At 43.2% G+C, this 20596-nt stretch overlaps 1 protein-coding gene across 11 annotated transcripts in view; it reads right to left on the bottom strand.

The window, feature by feature from the left end:
• SMOC1 (SPARC related modular calcium binding 1) overlaps positions 1–20080 on the bottom strand; it is a 132761-nt gene extending 112681 nt beyond the window's left edge. For 5 of the 11 annotated variants that reach the window (XM_051791432.1, XM_051791436.1, XM_051791437.1 and 2 more), the window contains exon 1: positions 19719–20079. In XM_051791432.1, the coding sequence (XP_051647392.1) occupies positions 19719–19823 (105 nt within the window). In that variant the 5' untranslated portion in view covers positions 19824–20079. Of the gene's footprint in view, positions 1–7534; positions 7573–19718 lie in introns of those variants that run through there. The other 6 variants (XM_051791430.1, XM_051791428.1, XM_051791431.1 and 3 more) reach the window with 3 other exon arrangements.
• Between the last annotated feature and the right edge of the window lie 516 nt (positions 20081–20596).

The following is a 20596-nucleotide window of genomic DNA, read 5'->3' as shown; positions in this document are numbered from 1 at the left end:
CATTCAAAGCTAAGCAATTCCTTTAGTAGATTAACCTAACTGTTAGGAGGTGCACCTGTAGCTAAATCGCATATACAGATCTCCAACTGCTCCAAGTTCCCAAGCATGTACAGTCTTCCGTGGCTCTTGCACAGTAAATAAAGTGGTGTGTATTTTATCTACATGGTTTGAAGTAAATTAGGTTTTACCACAGGGCTGATGCAGTTCTGCATTGTGCAATTCTGAAAGTCTGTCTTGGTTAGCTTTCCATTTTATCATCCAAGTATCTGACTCTTTGCTCAAAAACCCAGGCTCTTACAGAAGGGAATGCTGCAACTCTTCCACAGCTGGGTCCTCTCACAAAGGTTTATTCTCAGCCTAAAAAAGTGTAAGTACCAGATGCCACTTCTGGAATGCTTGGCATTCCATAATATTTAAATAATTCCAGTCAGGAAGTATTTCCTGGATGTTTTCCACTGTTTCTCCTCACGGTGTTAGAACATAGCTGCGTGCCCAGCACACACACTTCCCGTGGAGCAGCACAGCCGAGGCAGGTGCCCCAGGTAACAAGGCGGCCATCCCTGTGCAGCCAGAGCCACGAGAGGGCAGGATCCCACACAAGGGACAGGCCTTGCCCTCCATTTTATAGGGAACCCAGATTTTGGTACAAGCTTGCTCTATTCAAAGTCTTCTCTCCACAGGGATCACATCACCACTTGGATGCTCATGCCTAGAGCCTAATGAAAAGTATCCCATGCTTATCATAACTGCCTCGATGCAAGATTTTAGCCTTTAGCTTACATCAGCCAATTCACCAAATCAAGCTACAAATCACATCAACTCATAATTCCACCCTTGCACACCACTTCTTACATTATTCAACTTTTGCCATCTAATTTCAATTTTTTTGGTAATTTAGACAGCTGAAAGGATTTCTGAGCATTCTCTGTCCCATCCACAGACAGCAGTACTCTCTTCTTCCCTTCCAGGCTAAGTTCAACATTGCTACAAATTAATTCCAGGCCTACTTCCCTCATTCCCATCAAGTACCTTGTTCACACTTGCAGACAATGTTTTAACATACTGTGCTTACAGACACTCATGGCAGATTTCCACTTTCATATGCTGCAAACCTAAACAAGAACTAAAGGCAACTGACAATCCTGCATTCAGATTTAACAAGCAACAGATGAATAGAGAAGCCCTGCACTCACCTGAATCATCTCACTGTTCTATTTCAAGCAAGTACTTAAATATTTGATAATGGAGAATAAAAAGTAGCTGTCAAGCACTTTGCACAGTTTGGCCATAGGACTTAATAGCAGAGAGAATTAGATTTTAAAATCCTAAATTAATAGCATGCCCTAGCTAGGCTAAATCTAGTTCATCACACTCACACTTGAGGGCACAGTTTCCTTGCCCTATTTGGACAAAGACCTTTCAGGGTATACGTAGGGTCAAAGCCATCCACCAAAACTTCTTGAAAATTCAGTTTCTAGTGAAGTGCAGGTAACTGTTCTGTGTTCTGAGGAGCCACATCATCCCCTCAAGTGCTGCTCCCCTTGAAACCAGCTTTGAAAGCAGCTTGCCCAGGGCATTACACAGAAATGTCATAACCAGTGTGATACAATCATTTTATTCCAGAGGTCACATCTTGCAATTGGGCAGTTCAATAAGTGGAAGTACAACACAACCAGGTATGCCAGTTTAGAGCATCTGCGGGGCATCAGCCTCACTCCATGAAGTCCAGGCAATACTCTCATCAGATCACAGGTGTGTCTTCTACAGTTGTCGGCAAAGGTAGACATCCTTGCAGAATTCAAAAGTACATGCAAACAATTTAGATCTACCCATCAACCACTATACTAGGTGTGCTGGGAATACTTACAAACAAGCAGCCAGAGAAAACTAATTATAATGCCAAGATTGGGACATACAAGTCATCCCAGATCTCTTCTGGAGAGATGTATAGTTTTCTTTTAGCAGATGAACACTTGCAGATAGCACAGAAAAATCCAGTATTCAATTATACCTAAACTAGGTGTCTAGTAGATAGACAGCTCTGCCAGCACAGGACACCTGCAAAGTGTGCATGTGATAACAGTAGAGACATTTGCTTTCAACTAAAGTTAGCCCAGACTCCCTTAATTAGTCTGACATTGAACTGATCTTCCTCATTTCACATTAGCAAAGAAATAATCTAATATTGATTTGAGATATAGACCCTATTCAAGGTGGGGGGAATAAAACCAAGTTCTATGCAAAACCTTAGCCTACTCTAAAAGGCTGAAGAAATAGTTTGTCTTACACTCCCTTGGAAGTAAAGTTATTTCTCATGCATGTAACACTTGGCTGGAACATCATACCAGAAGACTGCAACTCTCAAATCTGGGACTAGGAGTCTCCTGTGATTTTAGTAGACATTAAGATTTGTTCCTGTTTTCAGCCATCAATGTACAGTGAGTACACACAAGCTCTGCTTTTGCTAAGGAGACAGTATGAAGAACTTTGCATTATGAACAGTACAAAAAAAAAAAAAAAAAAAGGAGGGACTCCTGATAGTTCTGAACAGGGAGTAGGAAGCATAACTAAGTTAGTATAGCTCCCGAGTATATAGGAAAGCAGTGTTTTATCTTTAATTTGCAGCAGAGCCTCAGAGCTGTAACTCCTTTTTTCACAGGGGTTATAAAACGGGACAGCATTAAAGTTCATAAGTAGCACTTCCAGACCTTGTCTGGCACTCTTAAGCACAGCTCTAGGATTTACAGCACATTGTGTGCCTACACAATGTTCATAAGTCATGCCATTGCCTCTTGCTCAGAGCTAAATAACAGACACTATCACTGAACCAACATCTCTGATCCAGTGATATGTAAGCATATGGATGGTAGGATGAGTTAATAAACTAGTCTTTCACAACAGGGCTTCTGAAATAGAAGAAATGCACCTACTGTCACTAAGCTGAGTGTCCAGTCTCCAAAAGATGACAGTTGCAAGCAGCCATGGATTTTTTAACTACTGTGCTTTTAGAAGCTAATTCAAAATTTAACTTCACTTAATTCACTGGTATGTGGCAGAAGAGAAAGGGCTGAAGCACTTCCAAGTGTGTTAAGTTGCCTGATAACTAGAAGTGTTAAGTTAGCAGAAACAGAGCCCATTTTCATCATGATCCATCCCTACAGACAGGGCAGGCTGGCTATCAGGAACTGCAGTATCAAAATAAGAGCTCCTGTAGACTAAGAGCTGTTCAACTTCCACAATATGTCAGCACTTCAACCAGGAGGCTAGAGCTGTCTATACTGCCTTCAGTAGCTGTCCTTCATCCAGACTTGACCACCAACACAAGTGACTAAGTCCAGCTCCAGCCATACAACTGGCAGACAAAATTTGTCAGTCCAGCCACAGGAGTTGTCTGGCTGTGGCTCACAGTAGGCCAAACCAACACATCAACACATAGCCAGGGATCAGAAAACATGCTCAGACATGAGCCTGGAAACACAGACCACAGAATGGACGCAGCATAAGTGATTGTTTGTGGGCAGAAAAACTGACTGAAAACAGGAGGCTGTTATAGTTCACAAGGACCAAACTAAGCTCATCTGTTGCCCTTAAATGCCAACAATCTTAACTCAAGCAGTGATTCTTCTACAGCTAGGATAGACTTTTTTTTTTTATAAAATTACTATGTTCTACTTAAAGCTTGTACTTTCCACAAAATCCTGCCAAAAGGAAGCAAGCAATGGAAGGAAAGTAATACAGTTTTATTACTGCTTTCAAGTGTAAGGTCAATAAGTGCCTGTGAATTGCTACAGAGGCATAGCCTTCATGAGGCTTTGAGAAACAATTTAGCAAAGACCTAAACCCTCAGATTAAAATGCTAGAGAAGTTGTCAGATTCTGGAAACTTAAAAAGATATATTTCTATCCTGTTTGGGGATAGTTTGTGACCAAAATTACTAGCCGCTTGCTGTCTAGCTAAAGACAGAATTTAAAAGACACCAGAGAAAATTTTAGCCTCAAGCAACAGTAAAAAAACCTTAAGACCTAAGAGAAGCCAAGTTTTGATCTTTGACATACAGCTCATTTTCAGCATGGTCCATCCCTACAATCAGCACAGGCTGGCTATCAGGAACTGCAATATTATAATGAGAGCTCAGATACTGTAAAAATTGCTCAACTTCCACAATATGTCAGCATATAGAATATTTAAGTAGACAAATTCATTATTTGAGCAGTAGCTTTTCTCTGAAGCCAAACTTATTTTCACCAGGGTATGAAAGCCTGGGACCTTGTCCACACACAAGGATGCAGACCATCAGATCTGGATGTTATATAGGTGCTCCTATAAGTTTCCCGAGTCAAAGCTTGCCAGGAGATACAATAACTGACAGTCCTTTTTCAGAATTATTCAGTACCAAGACCAGTAATGGCTTATCATTAACTGTGTGCTCTCTTCCCCTTCCAAAGGGGGAAGAAGAAAGGCAGTCCCTAGGTTCAGGTGTGACAGCCCTGCAGTGTCATGTCAAAAATTTTAGAGGCTCCTCATGGAGCCAGAACCTACAGAAATTAATAGCCTCTAGATGCTTGAATGCATGTGGGATTTAGCACTCAACTCATTGCCAGAGAACCTGCATCAATATGCCATGATCTGAAGCACCAGAAGTGTGTAGAAGCTAGAATCCCCAAAGAACTTTCTCCTTCCTGACTATGGAAGTCGCTTACTCCCTGTAAATCACACATATGCCTGCAAAGCAGCTGTTTACAAACTGTACAGAACTGCAGTACTCCAAAAGTAAGGGTACTCATATGGAAAAAACAGAGTAGCACAATCAATACTGAAATCTGCATTCACATGGGAACAGAACTGGAAAGTACTCAGTCAATTTGAGGCTACATCGTAAAAAAATTAAAATCACAGAGCAGGATATATATTGCACTACATCTTCTCTGATATTGCTGAGGTGCACTGGCACCTTTCACAGCAAAGCCATACACAACCTCTGTAAGACATCCACACTGCCTTGAAAAGTACTGAAACGACTTCAAGGTACAATCAGTTTGACTGACGTGAACTTCATGTTGGTGGTACTTCCACAGAAGCATAGCAAAACCATTGTTGACTCTGCTGGGAGATTTACAACTCAAGCCATCATTGCAGAAGAAGCAATACTGACTAACAGTACAGAACCCGGTCTGACCACCTGTATTGTGCTTACATAGTAAGGAAACACGGTAGCAGCATGGTGCAAAGGCGGTCTCTGTGAGAAGTTAGGGGTTGCCCTGTGCTGGACACATGGTTCCACAGCACAGCAACTGCAGAGCAAAAACATGCCAAAATATACTTAGAAGTCAAAATGTCACATGGTGTGGGTAGCAGGGCAGGACGTGAGAAGCCACAGTATGATCAAGATGAGTGAAAGAGGTGCTCCAGATACCAAAGTAGAGATTCCTCTGCAGCTCACAAAAGAGACCGTGGAGGAGCAGGTATTGCCCTGCAGCCCATGGAGGGGATGCCACAGCAGAGCTGTTGGACATTTCCTGATGGAAGCTGCAGCCCATGGAGAACCCATGATGGAACAGATATTTTCTGGAAGATTGCAGTCCATAAGAAAAACCCATGCTGGAGCAGGGGAAAAAGTGAGGAGGGGTCTGGCAGCTGGGCAAGGTCAACCAACCATACAAGCAAGGACAAAAGCAGTTTGCAAATTCTAGGCAGAAACCTCACACTCCAGTCAAGAACTGCCCTTGTTGCTTGGTCCTGTGGATAACTTAGTGCTAGTTTGCTTGTCATAAGTGAGACTTAAGAAATAGAGGGATGGCCCGAAATCTAGAAAGGAAGCTTTCCCTGGCGTAAGGGAATAAACCAGCAAATAAACCAACCAAGAGAGGGAATAGGGAATTAAGTGAATGCAAGTGATAAATTACAATTCTGTTTAATTTTGTCATATTGTCTGACACCAAATCAGTTTCTGAGCTCTCCTGTCTTTCCAGAACTGTTGGCCTTCTGGACTGATAAAGAAACATCTGCTTTTTTTAATTCCCTTTTCTAGCCTAAGAGCTTATATTGCAATTACCAAAGTGGAATACAAGCTTCAACTGAGACAGACACTTCCCCAATATTCATTCAGCCCTCCACAACTGCCTCTTTAATAGCTTGTAGTGTCTGTTGAATCACCACCATTTGAGCTTTAAAGTGGAATGGCTTTATAATCTTACTCTATTTCCAAAAAAACTTTCCCCAAAGGGGAATCACACTTAAAGGGAAGCTTCCTACAAAGTCAAGCTCACTGTCTGAAAGCAGTAGGTCCAACTAAAACTGTTCAAGCTGAGCAGCCTGCATACAGCACTAGATATAACATAGATGTTGCCCTATAATATATCTAGAGAGATTCCCAAGAGCCAGCTGTACATTCTAATAACCACCAACTGAGAACAAGATGACACTGGGTACCACCAGCTTCCTCCCCAAAAAATACCTAAGATAGAGGCATGTCTCTCCCTAAAGTAAGGGGAAACTTTCGGTGCTTTCCCTTCACTTCAGGGATCTGAAGCTTTTAGCCAAGTGCTCAAGATCAATAAGAAACCAGGACAGCAGCTTGACAGGAGTTTCAATTCAAAAGATATTGCAGCAGCTGCTTTATCAGGGAAAAAAAAAAAAAGGCAGAGCTGGGGAAAGTAGAAGAAAGTACTCCCTGCTCTCTGGGTAAGAAATGCTTCCTCAAACTTTGGCCCTTGCCGATTTTAAGAGGTTTCCTCTACTCAAAGCCATCAAATCCTGATTTCAATTTAGTATAGGGCATTAACTAAAATAGCTTCATCAGTGTCAGCATTTATAAATGCTGTCTTCAGTTAGTATCTTGTTGAATCCAGTAGTGACTTCATTGAGATGCTTTGTGTAAACAAAAGGTGTCAATCACCTCACAACAAAACAGATGCCAAGAGAATCTTGTATTTTTACATCAGCATCTGTTAGTGAAACAAAAGCCACTAGCAAGTCCCAGTAAAGCAGTTTTAGGTAAGTATTGTTCTACCCATCTGAACACTGGCATGAGATTTAACAAGATTATGTCTTCTCATTTGATCCTAATTGGTTGCCTTAGGAAATGCATGGATATGCATGAACAGTCTACCATACACTGAAGAATTGACAACCTTGGCTTAGGTTGTTTGTGGTAATCCCTAGGTTTGCTTTCTAATAAATACTAACCAGAGACAAGCCAAAGATAACACCCTGTTTTGTCCTCTTAATCAGAGGTGACCTCATCATGTCTATCATCAGCCTTCTGGCACTTCCTGAATACAAGTGCCTGTATTCTCCACAGTTTCATGCAAGGTGAAGACAAGGAAAGAGAAGTGAAAGTAATCTTTAGCTTTTGCTCTGACATGCTGCACTTAATCGTCGTCCTGAAAGGCTGGTTATATTTCCACACATGTTTACCAATGCTGAACAAACTGAAGCAAAATATGTCAGACGGAATATATATGTGCAGTTTTACTTTATTCACTTGCCCTGATGATTTCCAAAGAAAAGCATGAATTACTGAAACTGGACACACCTTTACCAGGAGGAAGGCTTCATGCAGGGTTCAGCAAAAACTACCAAGTTCAGAACTGTTCTCCCACTCCCGTTGTCCTGTCTGAACAAAGGCACACCCAGAGAGTATATATCTTGGAGGGAATGAAACAGATTTTGACAGGAGTCTAGAGATAAAGAAAAAGCTAGTCAGAAGCTTTTAATTTATAGCTATTCTGAAGGTGGCACTATTAGTGGGCAGGTTAACTTGAAAGTAGTTACAGTAGAGGCTTCCCACTTAAGGTCAGATGTGGAAATTTTCTTAAGAAAAGCAACAACGAGCTAAAACACAGCATGGGTTTACCCAAGAAGGTGTCAAGTTTAACAGGAAGAACAGTTACTGTGATGAGATACCTACCTTTTTTAAACATGGTGGGGGGGAAAGATGCATTTGTAACTCAATATTCTTTGCTACAGAGAAAAACTTCCTGAAAACTGAAGTTAGACTTTCTATTTGGGACTATCATTCACTCAGCAGCATAGTGTTCCGTGGAGGTTTTTTTTAAAGTTTCAAGTAAAATCAAATCCTTCTCTTGTCAAATTGCCTGGGATTTTACTACTGAACTCTTCCAGTCTGTTCTGGGTCTTCAACAGGGGACAAAGGGAGAAGTCCCTGGATTACATGAAGCAATTGTGGAAGCATTTTTGGTTTTGTTTACCAGCAGAACTCAAAGTAAAACTTGAAGATTTTTAGGTAAATTCTTAGAGATCCAACAGGAAACTTAAAAGTTAGTTTACTTCTGACACCAGCTATTCAAGCTAGAGCAGGGTCTCAAATCTTTGGGCTCAAAGTGTACTTGTCATACAACAGGGTCAGATCCAGAAATGTTGAAGGACAGGTTTTAAGAATGCCTAAATTTACTTAGTGTGGTAGACTTTTTTTTTTTCCTCCAACTCAGTTCCAGTTTCAGCATCAAAAAATTCTAGTGTTCTAGAAGACATACTGCATTTTTCTGAAGTTCACTCTACAGGCAAAACTCCATTTGGAAGTTGGGACTGATTTTTTTTTAAATTACTTTCATGCAAGAACCACACATACGAACCAGGGTAGCTTCATCCTCCTAGGATAAAAGCTAACAGCTACACATTATACCTGTTTACACACCAACAGATTTTACAAAACAGTGCAGATGAGTTAAGGTGCTTTGTCCTATGGGTGCTTTTATATCCAGATTAGAAATCTGCAAAACATACACTGCAGTATGTTGATGAGCAACAGCTAATTTCAGCTCCAATACTGCTGCCAAAGTGCTTCAGGTGAAGAAGCACTTTTGTGGTAAAGCAAAGCTCAACTTCTGTTCCCAATCCAGCTAGTTTGGAACTCCTTTAGGTACTTACTGTTCACAGCAAAAATCCTGAAATTTAGATAGCCTCACTGACAACTGAGGTTGAAGACAAGAAAAGCATTAGCAGCCACACTATCACGCTGATTGCTTTTCACTCTACATCCTATTTGCCCTCAAGAGACACATATTCCAGTGACAATATGGCAGAAGTTTAACTTTCCTAGTTATTTAAAGATCCATTAGCCACATTAAATGTAATCCTATTTTTTTCAGAATGTACATAACAGATAGGTGAGCTGTGAAGTTCAAGGGGAGTTCCTACAGTTAGATTTTAACAACTCTGCAAGTTTTAAGAAGGGTAGTAGTTTAGGTCTTTAATTTAGAAAAAGAAAACCACCACCAAGTTGGAGCATAAAGTACTTTTGGAGTTTGCTCTGAAGAGAACACTCAGCACCCTGGAAGTTTCTGAAGCACCCAAAACAAAAAATCTGGGCTGACATACTTCCCCATACTTCCAGACAACAGGTTTAACAATCATGAATATATTAACACAGCAAAGTATGTTTATGTCCATTTTGTAATCTGTAGAAACTGCAGCTACAATCCTAAACATCCACTGGTCAGATTATGTGACCAATACATCTGTTCTAGAACAAGCAGCAGTCACTAGCATTGAGGCCATGTTGCTGAGAACACAGCTGTGCTGGGCAGGGCACATCTCAAGGATGAAGGACCACCGCCTCCCTAAGATCTTGCTTTAGGTGAACTTGCCACCGGCTGCTGCATAAGAGGAGCCCCGAAGAGAAGATACAAGGACTCCCTGAAACAACATCTCAGCCTTGGCCATATTGATCAACATAACTGGTCTACTCTGGCCTCCAATTGGGAGGTCTGGAGACACACCATCTATAACGCTGCTGCTTCCTTTGAGAACGCACGCAGGATCACTCTCGAGGAGAAAAGACAATGCAGAAAGAATCGTGTCTTGTAGAATATACCACCTAAGGAGTCTTTCTGCTGTGCCTTTTGCAACCAGATGTGCCTGTCTCATATTGGCCTTTTTAGCCACCAGCGTGCTTGTAACAAATGTGGATAGAGCCCTCCCCAAATCTTCATTCTCAAAGCCTAGCCATGATGATGATGATGAGAAATTGCAGCTACTACTCCTTCTACAGTTCAGGTTTAAACTGGGAAGGTAAAGTAGTTGCAAGATCAGTTACTGACACAGAGAGAACATCCTGTCTCTGTGAAGCAGAACATCACTGGCTCTACAGAGCACCTAACAAGCTAAAGCCTATAGAAGAGAGCTTTGACTTTCAACCCTGGACCTAAGGGTATGATTCCTGTTCCTAGAAATACTGTCTGTACCTATGCAATAATAAAGAAGGAAAGAGCCCACAGACACTGACAAAGCCAGAGGAATGTTGGTGTAGCAACCCTGATAAAAAAAATCATAGCAAAATTCTTCAATGTTTGCCCCCTTTATGGAAAGCATAAGACACATGTCAGGTAGCACAGTCACCACTGAAATACCTTATTCCACCATTAGGTATTGCCTATCCAGTTAATCAATATTGCTTTGTCATCACTTCGGATTTTTACCCACAAAGCTGCAGGACAGCAGAATAACCTGAGGCCTTTAGGTACAGCAGCCAGAAGCACCATTCTCTTACAGTCAAGAAGTAAATCCCTGGACTCCTACATGTGTGCAGTGCATTTAAGAAATCCTATCCCATGGCAACTGCTTTCAGAAGTTAAAGCTCTAGTAGGACAGATTTCTGCATCTGCGTAATTTTCAGGAATATTTCAGATGATTGCAGCTAATTGAGGGCAAATAACACCACCAGCAGCAGTATTGATAATCCAATTGGCTACAGTTTACTGAAACAGAAAGGCATGGCAGCATTTACACCCGATCCCTTACCAGACAGAACTCCAAAGCCTTGGCAGTAGATACTGGTATTGTTTTTAAGTTAAAAGGGTGGATCAAGTTCTTCTAGATCTACATACTTTTAGGTTAAAACACAGAAAGGGAAATAAGTCAAATTAATCTCTAGAACTGTGTAGCAAAAAACCAGTGTAGCAAAAAAGTCATTGCATGAACACCTCCGTTCATTTTACACATACCAGTCTTACAGATTTCTATGTTAGAAGTACTTTCCTTCCACTAAGCCTGAGAAGTGTACACATTAAAGCTCACATTTCCCTAATAAGCTTGGAGTAGATAATCCTCTAGTGTTCCAGATGCATACATATTTTTAAAAGCTACTTTTGTACATAGCTTATCTACTTTTGCAACACTTGTCTGCTCACTTTTAAGAGCAGAGGAATAAGCCAAATGCAAAACTCCAGGCAGAAGCCAATGAGAGTTATCACCATTCTGCATGGTAACTAGACCCAAATCAGAAGCTGCTTCTTGGCTCAGACAAAAACCCCTTTATCTGGCTAGTATCCACAAACTCCGACTCATTTAATATCCTCCACTTGGAAATTACACCCAAGAGCTTCTGGCTTTTTAGTTCTTAACTTGCACCTAATTCTACCACATATTTGTTTAAGCCTAAGTGTAGACTGCATGTAAATCTTCTTCAAAGAAATGGGAAGGAAAATGGTTTGATGTACCAGCTAGAGTAGGTTCTTTAATCTTCATGCTACTCAAGGGAGTCTATGCTGCAACAAATGATTATCATTCTATCTGCTTCTGACTAGAACGTATATGGTACACACAGAAGCAAGATTTAGAGATAGTGTACATCTGGACATCTTTCCTAGGCATCTGTCCCCATATGTTGTATTTTAAAGGATGCCACTACCTTTACCATGCCTTTACCAGGTGTTTTCATGTGAGGGTGCTTCCTTATCTATTTGATTCCCGGTTCACTCTCCCTCCATAACATAGGTGGTCACACTACTGCTTCTGCAAACCATGGTAGAACATAAGATAAGCCATAGAACACAAGATAGTTACCTTTACATTAAGGCTGTATTGGATTGTTTTAATTTGCTGGAATGTCAAACCCTAATGCATTAGAATTACAACTGAAGGATCATATGATTTCAGGTTCTCTATACAACCAAAGAAAAAGTTCTCATTGAGTTCCAGAACACTTGGTTGAGATTATAGAACAAGCACTATTCCATGCATCACAATCCTAAGCATAGCAGCTAAGCTAGTGGACTTCCTTAATCAGAAGGTAGAGTATTGCTTCCTTATGCAACTTAAGTGATTAATCTCTGTCATGGAAGAGAACAAGGATGGACAACATTTTCCACATTCCTTCTAGTCTATGACCCAAGCAGTGGTAACAGAGGACTGGTGGCCAAGAGAAACTCTGAAACAGAATCTGCCCACTGAGTGTTTGGAACCCCTCCTCCCTATTTGAGGATCAGCACTTCCCTCTGGATACAATTCCAACTATCATTAACTGGACCAGTGGCCAAGAAAAGCCTTAGAGAAGCAAGTTATTTCCTCTGTCCTACTTTTCCATCTTTCTTATCTGTACACACCTTCCCTTCTACTTACTAAGATTCTTTCTATCAGAGGCTCTCCCATGGGAAAGCCCTCAACCCCAGCTTTAATCAATAACTCAGTGGCACAGAAACAGCAGGTTTCTTTCACTCTGAACAGGGTGAAATTACATTCTTTCACTTTGCCATGAGACTGAGAATAGAGAAAAATTATATTACACCAATGCTCTTACAGCAGTGAATCAAATTTAACTTCAGACCGACAAGAGCTGTCATGTAGCTTACAGAACCAATCTCAATAGATTCATAGAATAGAATCTTGATAGTCTGTACCTCGCACAGAAAGAATGGTGTGTGCAAACAGTCTGCTTCTTTTCCCTTAGCTATTCCAAGTCAAAGTGCATGAGGCAAGGTAACGCAGTTTACAGACTGGCACATGGTCTGGGTCTATACTCAAGTACTGAGCACTGTACTACAAGTACTCTGTGGCAGTTACTCAGGTACTGTTGTCCTGCTAACACTCATCCATCTTCTTCATCCAGAGGCAGCAGTTGTTCCTTCAGAACTCCAGCCCCAGCCCAGGAGGGGAGTCTGGGTGCCCATGGCAGAGCAAGTTATCTGCCTACGCACACAAGTTTCTGTATGACTTCCTCCACCTGCATGGAAGAGTCTGCCAGTAGCACCGGTGGGTAGCTTGTCTAGGCTTTGTTGCCAGACTCTACATGCCAAAACCCTGAGCCAACCTTTAATGAGGCAGCCTCTGTTCCTACAGTAGCTAGTGTTATTTTCCTATCTCTAGGCACAGACCTTGGGGGGAAGTACACCTAAGTTTGCTCTCATTTCGCACCTACCACTCAGTTCCCCACTGCGTAGCTACGTGCCACTCCAAATGAAAACACCTGTCAGTGGGCCCTCAAAAGCAGCTGGCTCAGCCACAAGCCAGTGGGAGGCAAAAATGCACAAACCCAACATGCAGGCATATCCTCCTGAGCAGGCTACAGCTGGAAGACCACCAGCAAAGAGTTTGACAGTGCAGGCAGTTGGAATCTTATGGGGGCTTCTAGGCCACTGCTCTGAGGACAGAAGCACAGCAGAAAAATCTGACAGAATCACAGAGTGGAAGGGATGATGGTGAGGCCATCTGGCCCAACCTCTCTGCTCAGGCAGGGTTATCCTAGAGCACATTGCACAGGATTGCGCCCAGACAGTTCTTGGATATCTCCAGTGAGGGAGACAGGACACTATTCCATCAAGTGTGTTACCCCAGGCTGCTGCTGGCACCTTAGCACCAGTCAGGCCCAGGCCAGTCTTAAGACTACTCTGAAAGTGTCACACAGACTAGAATGAATCCCTTCATAAGTCAAAGCCAGTTTGTTCCATCACCACTCCTGATGCTGTAGGGACTGCACTTCGGCATGTAGGCCTTTTAGTCAGATAGCATAGGCAGGCCCACTATAGGAGGCAATGTTTTCTTTACCAAACAGGTGACCCTTCTCTAACGCTCATGAACATTGCTAATGCTATATACATTGTTACTGCAGCATCCAACAGGAGCCTAAGTTGCATCAGAAGGCTACCGTGATAAGGAAAAAACCATCCAGGAAGTGGGGCTGGAGCCTGATTTCAAGGTAAGGCTTCATCCTGAGGAAGCTGACTGCTCTCAGGCTGAAGAGCTGCTGATAGCCTACATGAAGCCAAATACAAAGAGCTCCTTTATAGGGTATCTGGTTCTCACTGCTCTGAGTGAAAACTTTACAGCCTGGTGTAACTAAGCTACATTTTCCTGTTTTTATTCTCCTATAGCTACAATGCTCCCCCCAACCCCAAGGGGGGGGGGGGAAGGCAGAGTTGTATTCTCAGTCAGGATTTTGATGCCAGAATACTTCATCCTCATACTTACAAGCAGTAAAGTCATCACACACAGAAAGCTTCACGTGGCTCACACAAAAGCTGCCAAACACAAGCTGTAACTGCTCACATGAGCCAGTTAGAAGAGGGAGACAATTACATACCACTTTCATCACATCCCGGTAGTTTCTCTGTGTAAGCAAAAAGCTCACAGTGACTTCACACCTTATCCAGAAAGGTCCAGTGTGGAGGCAATATACTCACAACAGTGGCAGCCTTCGCTGTTGGGGCAAGAACTTCACAAACAGAAGAGCTTCTCACAAACAAGCATAGGAAGCTTTAAGTCCTACCAATGCAACGTCAATACTTAAGCTTGTAACACAACAAAAAAGTAGGCTTCATAGTTTAAGTCACAACAGGTGCTACTCTCCCAGAACATCACTTGAAGACCAAAGCAGTAAACTACTCCCACTGCACACCAAGCCTGACTCAAGGTTTGCTGTGCCACAAAGTCCCTGGATGGTGCATTAGCACCAGAGACTTCATGGCAGCTGCTGGGGGACTCTGATGGGAAGCCATCACACAGTCACACAGGACACTAAGTGTGACAGTCAGCACAGCAGCCTTGAGGGATTAGCTTCAGTTTCACCTGTACTGCTTCCATGTTTAGCTTTTAATGTGAGCATAAAGTTTATTGTGTAACACTTAACTGTACTGTCAGATGTGCCAGCCCCAGAAGAACTGGGATTCAGCAGCCAAGTAAGAGACAAATGGGGTTTTATTTGTTTGGGGTTTTTTTGACATAGTAATGTCGCAATTAGTTTGAGATGGCAGGATAAGAACATCTAAGATATTTAAATAGCAGTATTAATATTTCAGAGCTACTATACTACTGAAATGAGTTTACAGTCATCTTACCAATTGCTTCAGGCCATCTGGAAATGCAAGAAGCCAAGACAACATCTGCTCCTCACTGTGAAGATTACCTTAGCACATGACTAGTGCTAAAAACTGGAAAACTAGGCCAAGAGGTTATCATTGTAGGTGTTCCACCAGCTACAGAGTTTGCTGCCACCACCAGCAAAAACACACGAGCAGTTTCTTTTTCTGTACCAAAGCTTTTGGTGGCCAGAAATCTTTCATTAATGGCACAGCTCATTTACATGAGTGGAAATAGTCTTGTAGCCAACTCTGAAGCTCAAGCAGTTAAAACACCAACTCTAAAACTACATAGAACAAGTCAGATCCTACAGTGTTTTTCTGTTTAGAACAGGACCTGCTGTTCCAATATGAAAGTATCGGAACATAATGTTTTAATAGTTCTCTACACAAAAATTAATCTTGTTCTTCAACACAGTTGCATAATGTTTTAAAAAACAAGCCAGATTAGTTTCTTTGGTACATATCAAGGAATTCAGCTAACATTAAAGGAGCAAGAAGAGGGAGAAATAAAAGTATAGCTCTATATACAATCAGAGCTTCCCCTTTGGTTAAAAACATCTCTCACCTGACCAGAACAGAGTATCTGTACCCAAAAGCTGTTTGCCATAGAGTAATAAACCTGTCCTATTTGGGGATGCTTTACTAAAGGCTTGCCTTTGGGTACTTATTTCTTCATTAAATTAATCTCTCCAACTGTAAGGAAATCTAAAACATTAAAGTGCTTCAGTTGTTATCAATGTAGACCTTTGAAATGCAGTGTGTTGATTAAGCTCAACCAAAACCAAAATTCAGTCATTGAAAACCTAAGTTTCACTCTTCTATTCTAGATGTGAAGCCCTCTGCTTTACATTTCTATCATATGTGCTTTTATAACTTCTTCCCACCATAAAAAATACAGTCTCCTTAATTTTGGTAGGGCATGTGTAAAGACATCTGCTTTGTGGAACCCTCCAAGTGGGGCTGCAGTGAACACATACCAGAACACACTCCTTGTGCCACTCCTTGGCACAAGCTGCAATGCTGCTTGCTCCTCCACAAGGAATGACAAAGCTGCAGAAGCCTTTTCAGCACTTTTTTCTTATTTGGTATTCCAACTACTTCCAACTAGTAACCAGCTGCAGCAGGGAATTCCCATTGTTCTGTGGCACTCCAATTTATACACTGGAATTTTTTGATATCTTCACAATTTTATTATTTACCACCTTCCCTTTGCAACAGCACTGAACTGTAAGATCCCACCCACCATGCCTTTCAAGGGAGAATATGACGTGTTTCCATGCATGAAACTAGGAAGCAAGTTATAGTGACTACCTGTCCTCCCCTCCCACTTTTTAGTCCTCTGCAGTCACTGGAGGGGGTACAGATCCCCAGTCTTCCAGAAATCCAAGCCCATTCATAGGACAGCTTTTGACTGCTGCAGTCACATTCTGCTCCTTCTGCAAGCACCCACCATTTCTCTGTGCTAGTATTTGTCATTACTGCCACCAAGAGTTTTCTGCCATAAATGAACCAAGTTCATAATAGTCAGGAGTTATATTCAAAAAGCAGGAGGCCTACATAGATCTGTCTCTGAACTAGAAAAAACAAAGGTCACAATTAATTGTCCAGATGGAGGAATACAGAGCTTAGTGGCACAATCTATTTAATCTGCTGTGAAAGAATACTGCTTAAATGCACCACACAGTAGGAGATGCATGAGCCAGCCCAGTCAAGCTCCCCATCTATCACTTTGGAATCAAGGAGGGGGAAACAGCGAGAACTGGCTTGCCACCCAACTCCAGATCTCATGCCAGCAAAGAGAAAGAGGCACACAGGAAGATAATATGATAGAAAGTAAAGCCTGATTATCTTTTTCCATCCTTCAGATGGACAAGTACAGTCAGTTGATCGCATCCACAGTTTTCTTCTGAGCTACAAAAGTAGAAGTGACCAGGCAATTGTGTAACACAGCAGAAGCTTTTCTAGAGTCTGTCAAGTGAGGGAACAAGCCACACAGTAGCCTTGGGCTTCCAAGTTATTTCTAGGACAAGGTATAAGACTTAATATGTGGCTTCACTTGGAGCAGCCGCTAGTAAGTGTCAGTTGCCAACAGCATATGTGCAAAAGCCAGATGTTTCCTGCAAGTCACTGACACTTACCAAGTCTAAGGAATTCATGTCACTGCTCATAGTTTCACTATAACAAGAAACAGCAAGATTCATACACCTTTTGAGAGCAGAAGTTCCTCAGCGGACCTGTAGATACTAGCTGCACTTATAATTTACCTTCGTATTCAAGTAATTATGCTGAACTCACTTCACCTGAAAGTTTCACCCCTTATTGGCAGAAGAGATGTAGATACACCTATTTCTCTTCAATATCCCTAGTTTTTCATCCTTTTCTGCAAACAGTAGCAAGCCATACTCCTCTGTGTATCTATTCAGTTACAATGCTGACTGCCTAGCTTAGAAGCAACACTACAGTAGCAAGAGGGAAAAGCAAGGAAGAAGATCTGAAACTTGCTTCAAGCGTTATTGTTGGTCATTTAAATTCATTGAGAAGGATTAAAAAGCTGCTGTTCACCTTTAAAAGCATTTCACCTTGCAAATATTGTAGTTCCAGTGCTTACCATACAGAAAAGAAAATGTTAAAGGATAAGTTTCACATCTAGCAACTGAACACCTACAGGATTTGGCCCCCAGAACTGCAACACTGACACACCACCGTCACCCACACAGGGAGGTTTCCTGACAGGAATACACTCTTGATCACAAGTCAGCATGAGAAATACATACCAGTGTAACTTGGTAATAATCATTTAAGAATTAATAATAAAGAAATGTTTGTGTTCATTGGAATCTAAAGTATGGCACCTTTATACTAATTACAACTTAACTAATCACTACAAGAAATGAAGCTCAGGGGCTCATATCAATCAACATGGCTGCAAACAAGTAAACCAACCTCCTCCCCTTCACATGTACTTAATCATGACACTTTGAAGGGCAAAAAGACAGACTTCATGAGTTAAACACCTTGGAAGTTCACAGCTTTCTATTTAAGAGCTCATAAGTTAAAACTTTAAGGCACATCTTTCCACAGACCTGCAGTTGCTAGTGCTCATAACTGATGTTCTCCCCCAGTCATGAAGGGAGAAATAGCAAAGTCAGTTCACTTACTTCAAGCAAAAAGTAAATCAGTAGTCCTTTGTATTTGGTTTTCCACTCTCCTGAAGTAGCTCCCATTCCAAGAGACACAGCATAAGGAGTGATTAAACTGCCTTGTAAAGTACACTATATAAAAATTGCATATATGAAACCTGTTTGATATACAGGCTTACTGTAAAATTATGCACTGCCATCAGGAACTTTTTTATTTTGTTCTTTGTTTAAATTGATCTTCATTAAAGCATTAGATATCAGTGCTGATGAAGGGCCCTAGTCATCCAGCCAGACTCTTACTTATCACCTCAAAGCTCCTCTATTTGGAACCACTCCAATTTTGAGGTTTATGCTTGATATGGGGTAATACAGGTATATGCATAAGCACCCCTGTGTTTCCTCATATTTTAAAGCAGGCTTCCAATAATTTATGGCACACACCAGTTCTGACTTAGTTCTGTTCACACTAGTTCTAACAGTTGCTGTTACACATCTGGCCATAAAAGAGGCTACACAGCACAGCTGAACACAAGGACATCAGTGCAGCCAGTAGTACACTTCTCATAGCTCAGAGAAGCATTTAATAGCCATCATGGTCAAACAGCACTTCCATTAAAAAAAAAAAAAAAACAAAACCAAAAACCAGAAAACAGAACATTGCACTGAAGTCCCTTGTTATATTTCAGATGAGTAGGGATTTTGAAGACTCCAGATCTTGCCTAACCATGATCTAAGTTAATTAAGTGCTACATTTCACAGTATTTCAGACTGCTAGGTCAAGAATGCACATGGCCCAATGCATCCAACATGCCTGCAGAGACAGAAGTTTGTCCACTTACCCAGAGTGGTGCTTTCATTGCAGCATTGGCTGAAGAACAGCTACTGTTTTGCAGCTTTATAATTGAAAGCTCTCATGCTACTCCGTAGTGGTGCTGCAGTGGTAGCACTCGCTCACTGGGAGAACCATATTTAGAAAAGACGTTGGGTTCTCCCCCAGAGCAATGTAATAGTTTGGTAAGCGAAATTAACAGCCCCAGTAAGAGTCAAATACTGTCAGATTAAAAAAAAATAGAGCTAGACTCCTACAGGGAGAAGTCTGGGCTGAAGGCATCGAGCTTTATTGCAGGGATTCATTTAATCCCTGCTTGGGAACATAAAAAAAAGTCCTAAAGCTATGTGCTGGGAACAGGGGCTACATTAAATGCAAGACGAGCAATATTAAAACACAGCCTGCCAACCTCCCTCCTCCCGTGTTTTCTGCAATAAATACCAAGAGGCTAATAACGGCGTACGAACTTCGCGCAAGCAGCCGGCACCCGGCTTTTAATAAACGAGAGGGGAGGCCCTTGCGAGGGTCTGCGCCGGGGGGGGCGCTGCCCCGACGGCCAAGGCTCCACCTGCGGCGCTGACAGGGCCCGGGGGGCAGCGGGCCGGGGCCAGGGCAACCTGCTGCGGCGGGGCGGCAGCTTACTTATCCACTTACCCGGGGCCCCGTGGCTCGGTGGCCGCGACCCTGCGGCAGATGCACCAGCAGCAGCGCCAGCAAGAACGGGCGAGCACCCGCGCTGCGACAGGCCCGCGGCACCATTGTCCCTCGGGGCGGCGGCGGAGCTCTGTGGCCACCGGCAGCAGCAGCTCTGCCGAGCGGCGGCGTGTCCGTGTCGGGCGGAGCGGCGCTGCCGGTGCCGGTGCCGCCGCGGCAGGTTACGCGCCCCGGCCATGGGGATGCCGCTTATAAAGCCGCGGCGGGGCGGGGCCGGGCGGCACTGACCGCGGCAAGCACCAATAGTCGCGCGACCGCCGCGGGCCGCAGCCAATGGCGGAGAGGCGGTGCCGCCCGCCCCGCCCCGCCCCGCGGCCCGGCGAGAGGCGGACGGCGCAGGTTGGCCGCGGGCAGTGGCGCTGCCGGCGGGGGGCGCGGGGCGGCGGTGCCCGGGGCCCGCAGCATCTGGAGCCCTCGGCGGCACCTGGGCGGGTGCCGGGCAGCCTCGGCGGGGCCGCGGGAGACGGCCAGCCAGCGCGGCCGGCACTCTCCAGCTCAAAGCCCTGCAGGGCATACCCGGCCCCAGCCCCGGGCAGGGACAGTAACAGCTGAGCCGTGCAGTCGGGTCGGGCTGGTGACCAGGAAACTTTGGCGCAGGAAATCACCTCGTGGTCCACAAACCGCGTTCATCTGGTCTGGCGCTCTGGGGCAAAAGCTGCTGTAGGCACAAGCTCGTGCCTCAGGGTGTGCATGTCCTCTTGTCACCTCCATGCCGGGGCCCAGGGCATGGCTGACCCACAGCCACAGAGACTACCTGTCCCTGAAGATCTTTCCCTGCCTTCCCAAGTGCACAAGTAGGCCCACAACCCATTGCTTTG

The sequence above is a fragment of the Manacus candei genome, unplaced genomic scaffold, assembly GCF_025592945.1.
Source record: "Manacus candei isolate 608988 ecotype Guabito, Panama unplaced genomic scaffold, ASM2559294v1 h1tg000033l, whole genome shotgun sequence".
Taxonomy (NCBI): Eukaryota; Metazoa; Chordata; class Aves; order Passeriformes; family Pipridae; genus Manacus; species Manacus candei.
Note: the sequence above shows the minus strand (reverse complement) of the source record. Positions and strands in the feature narration are given on the sequence as shown.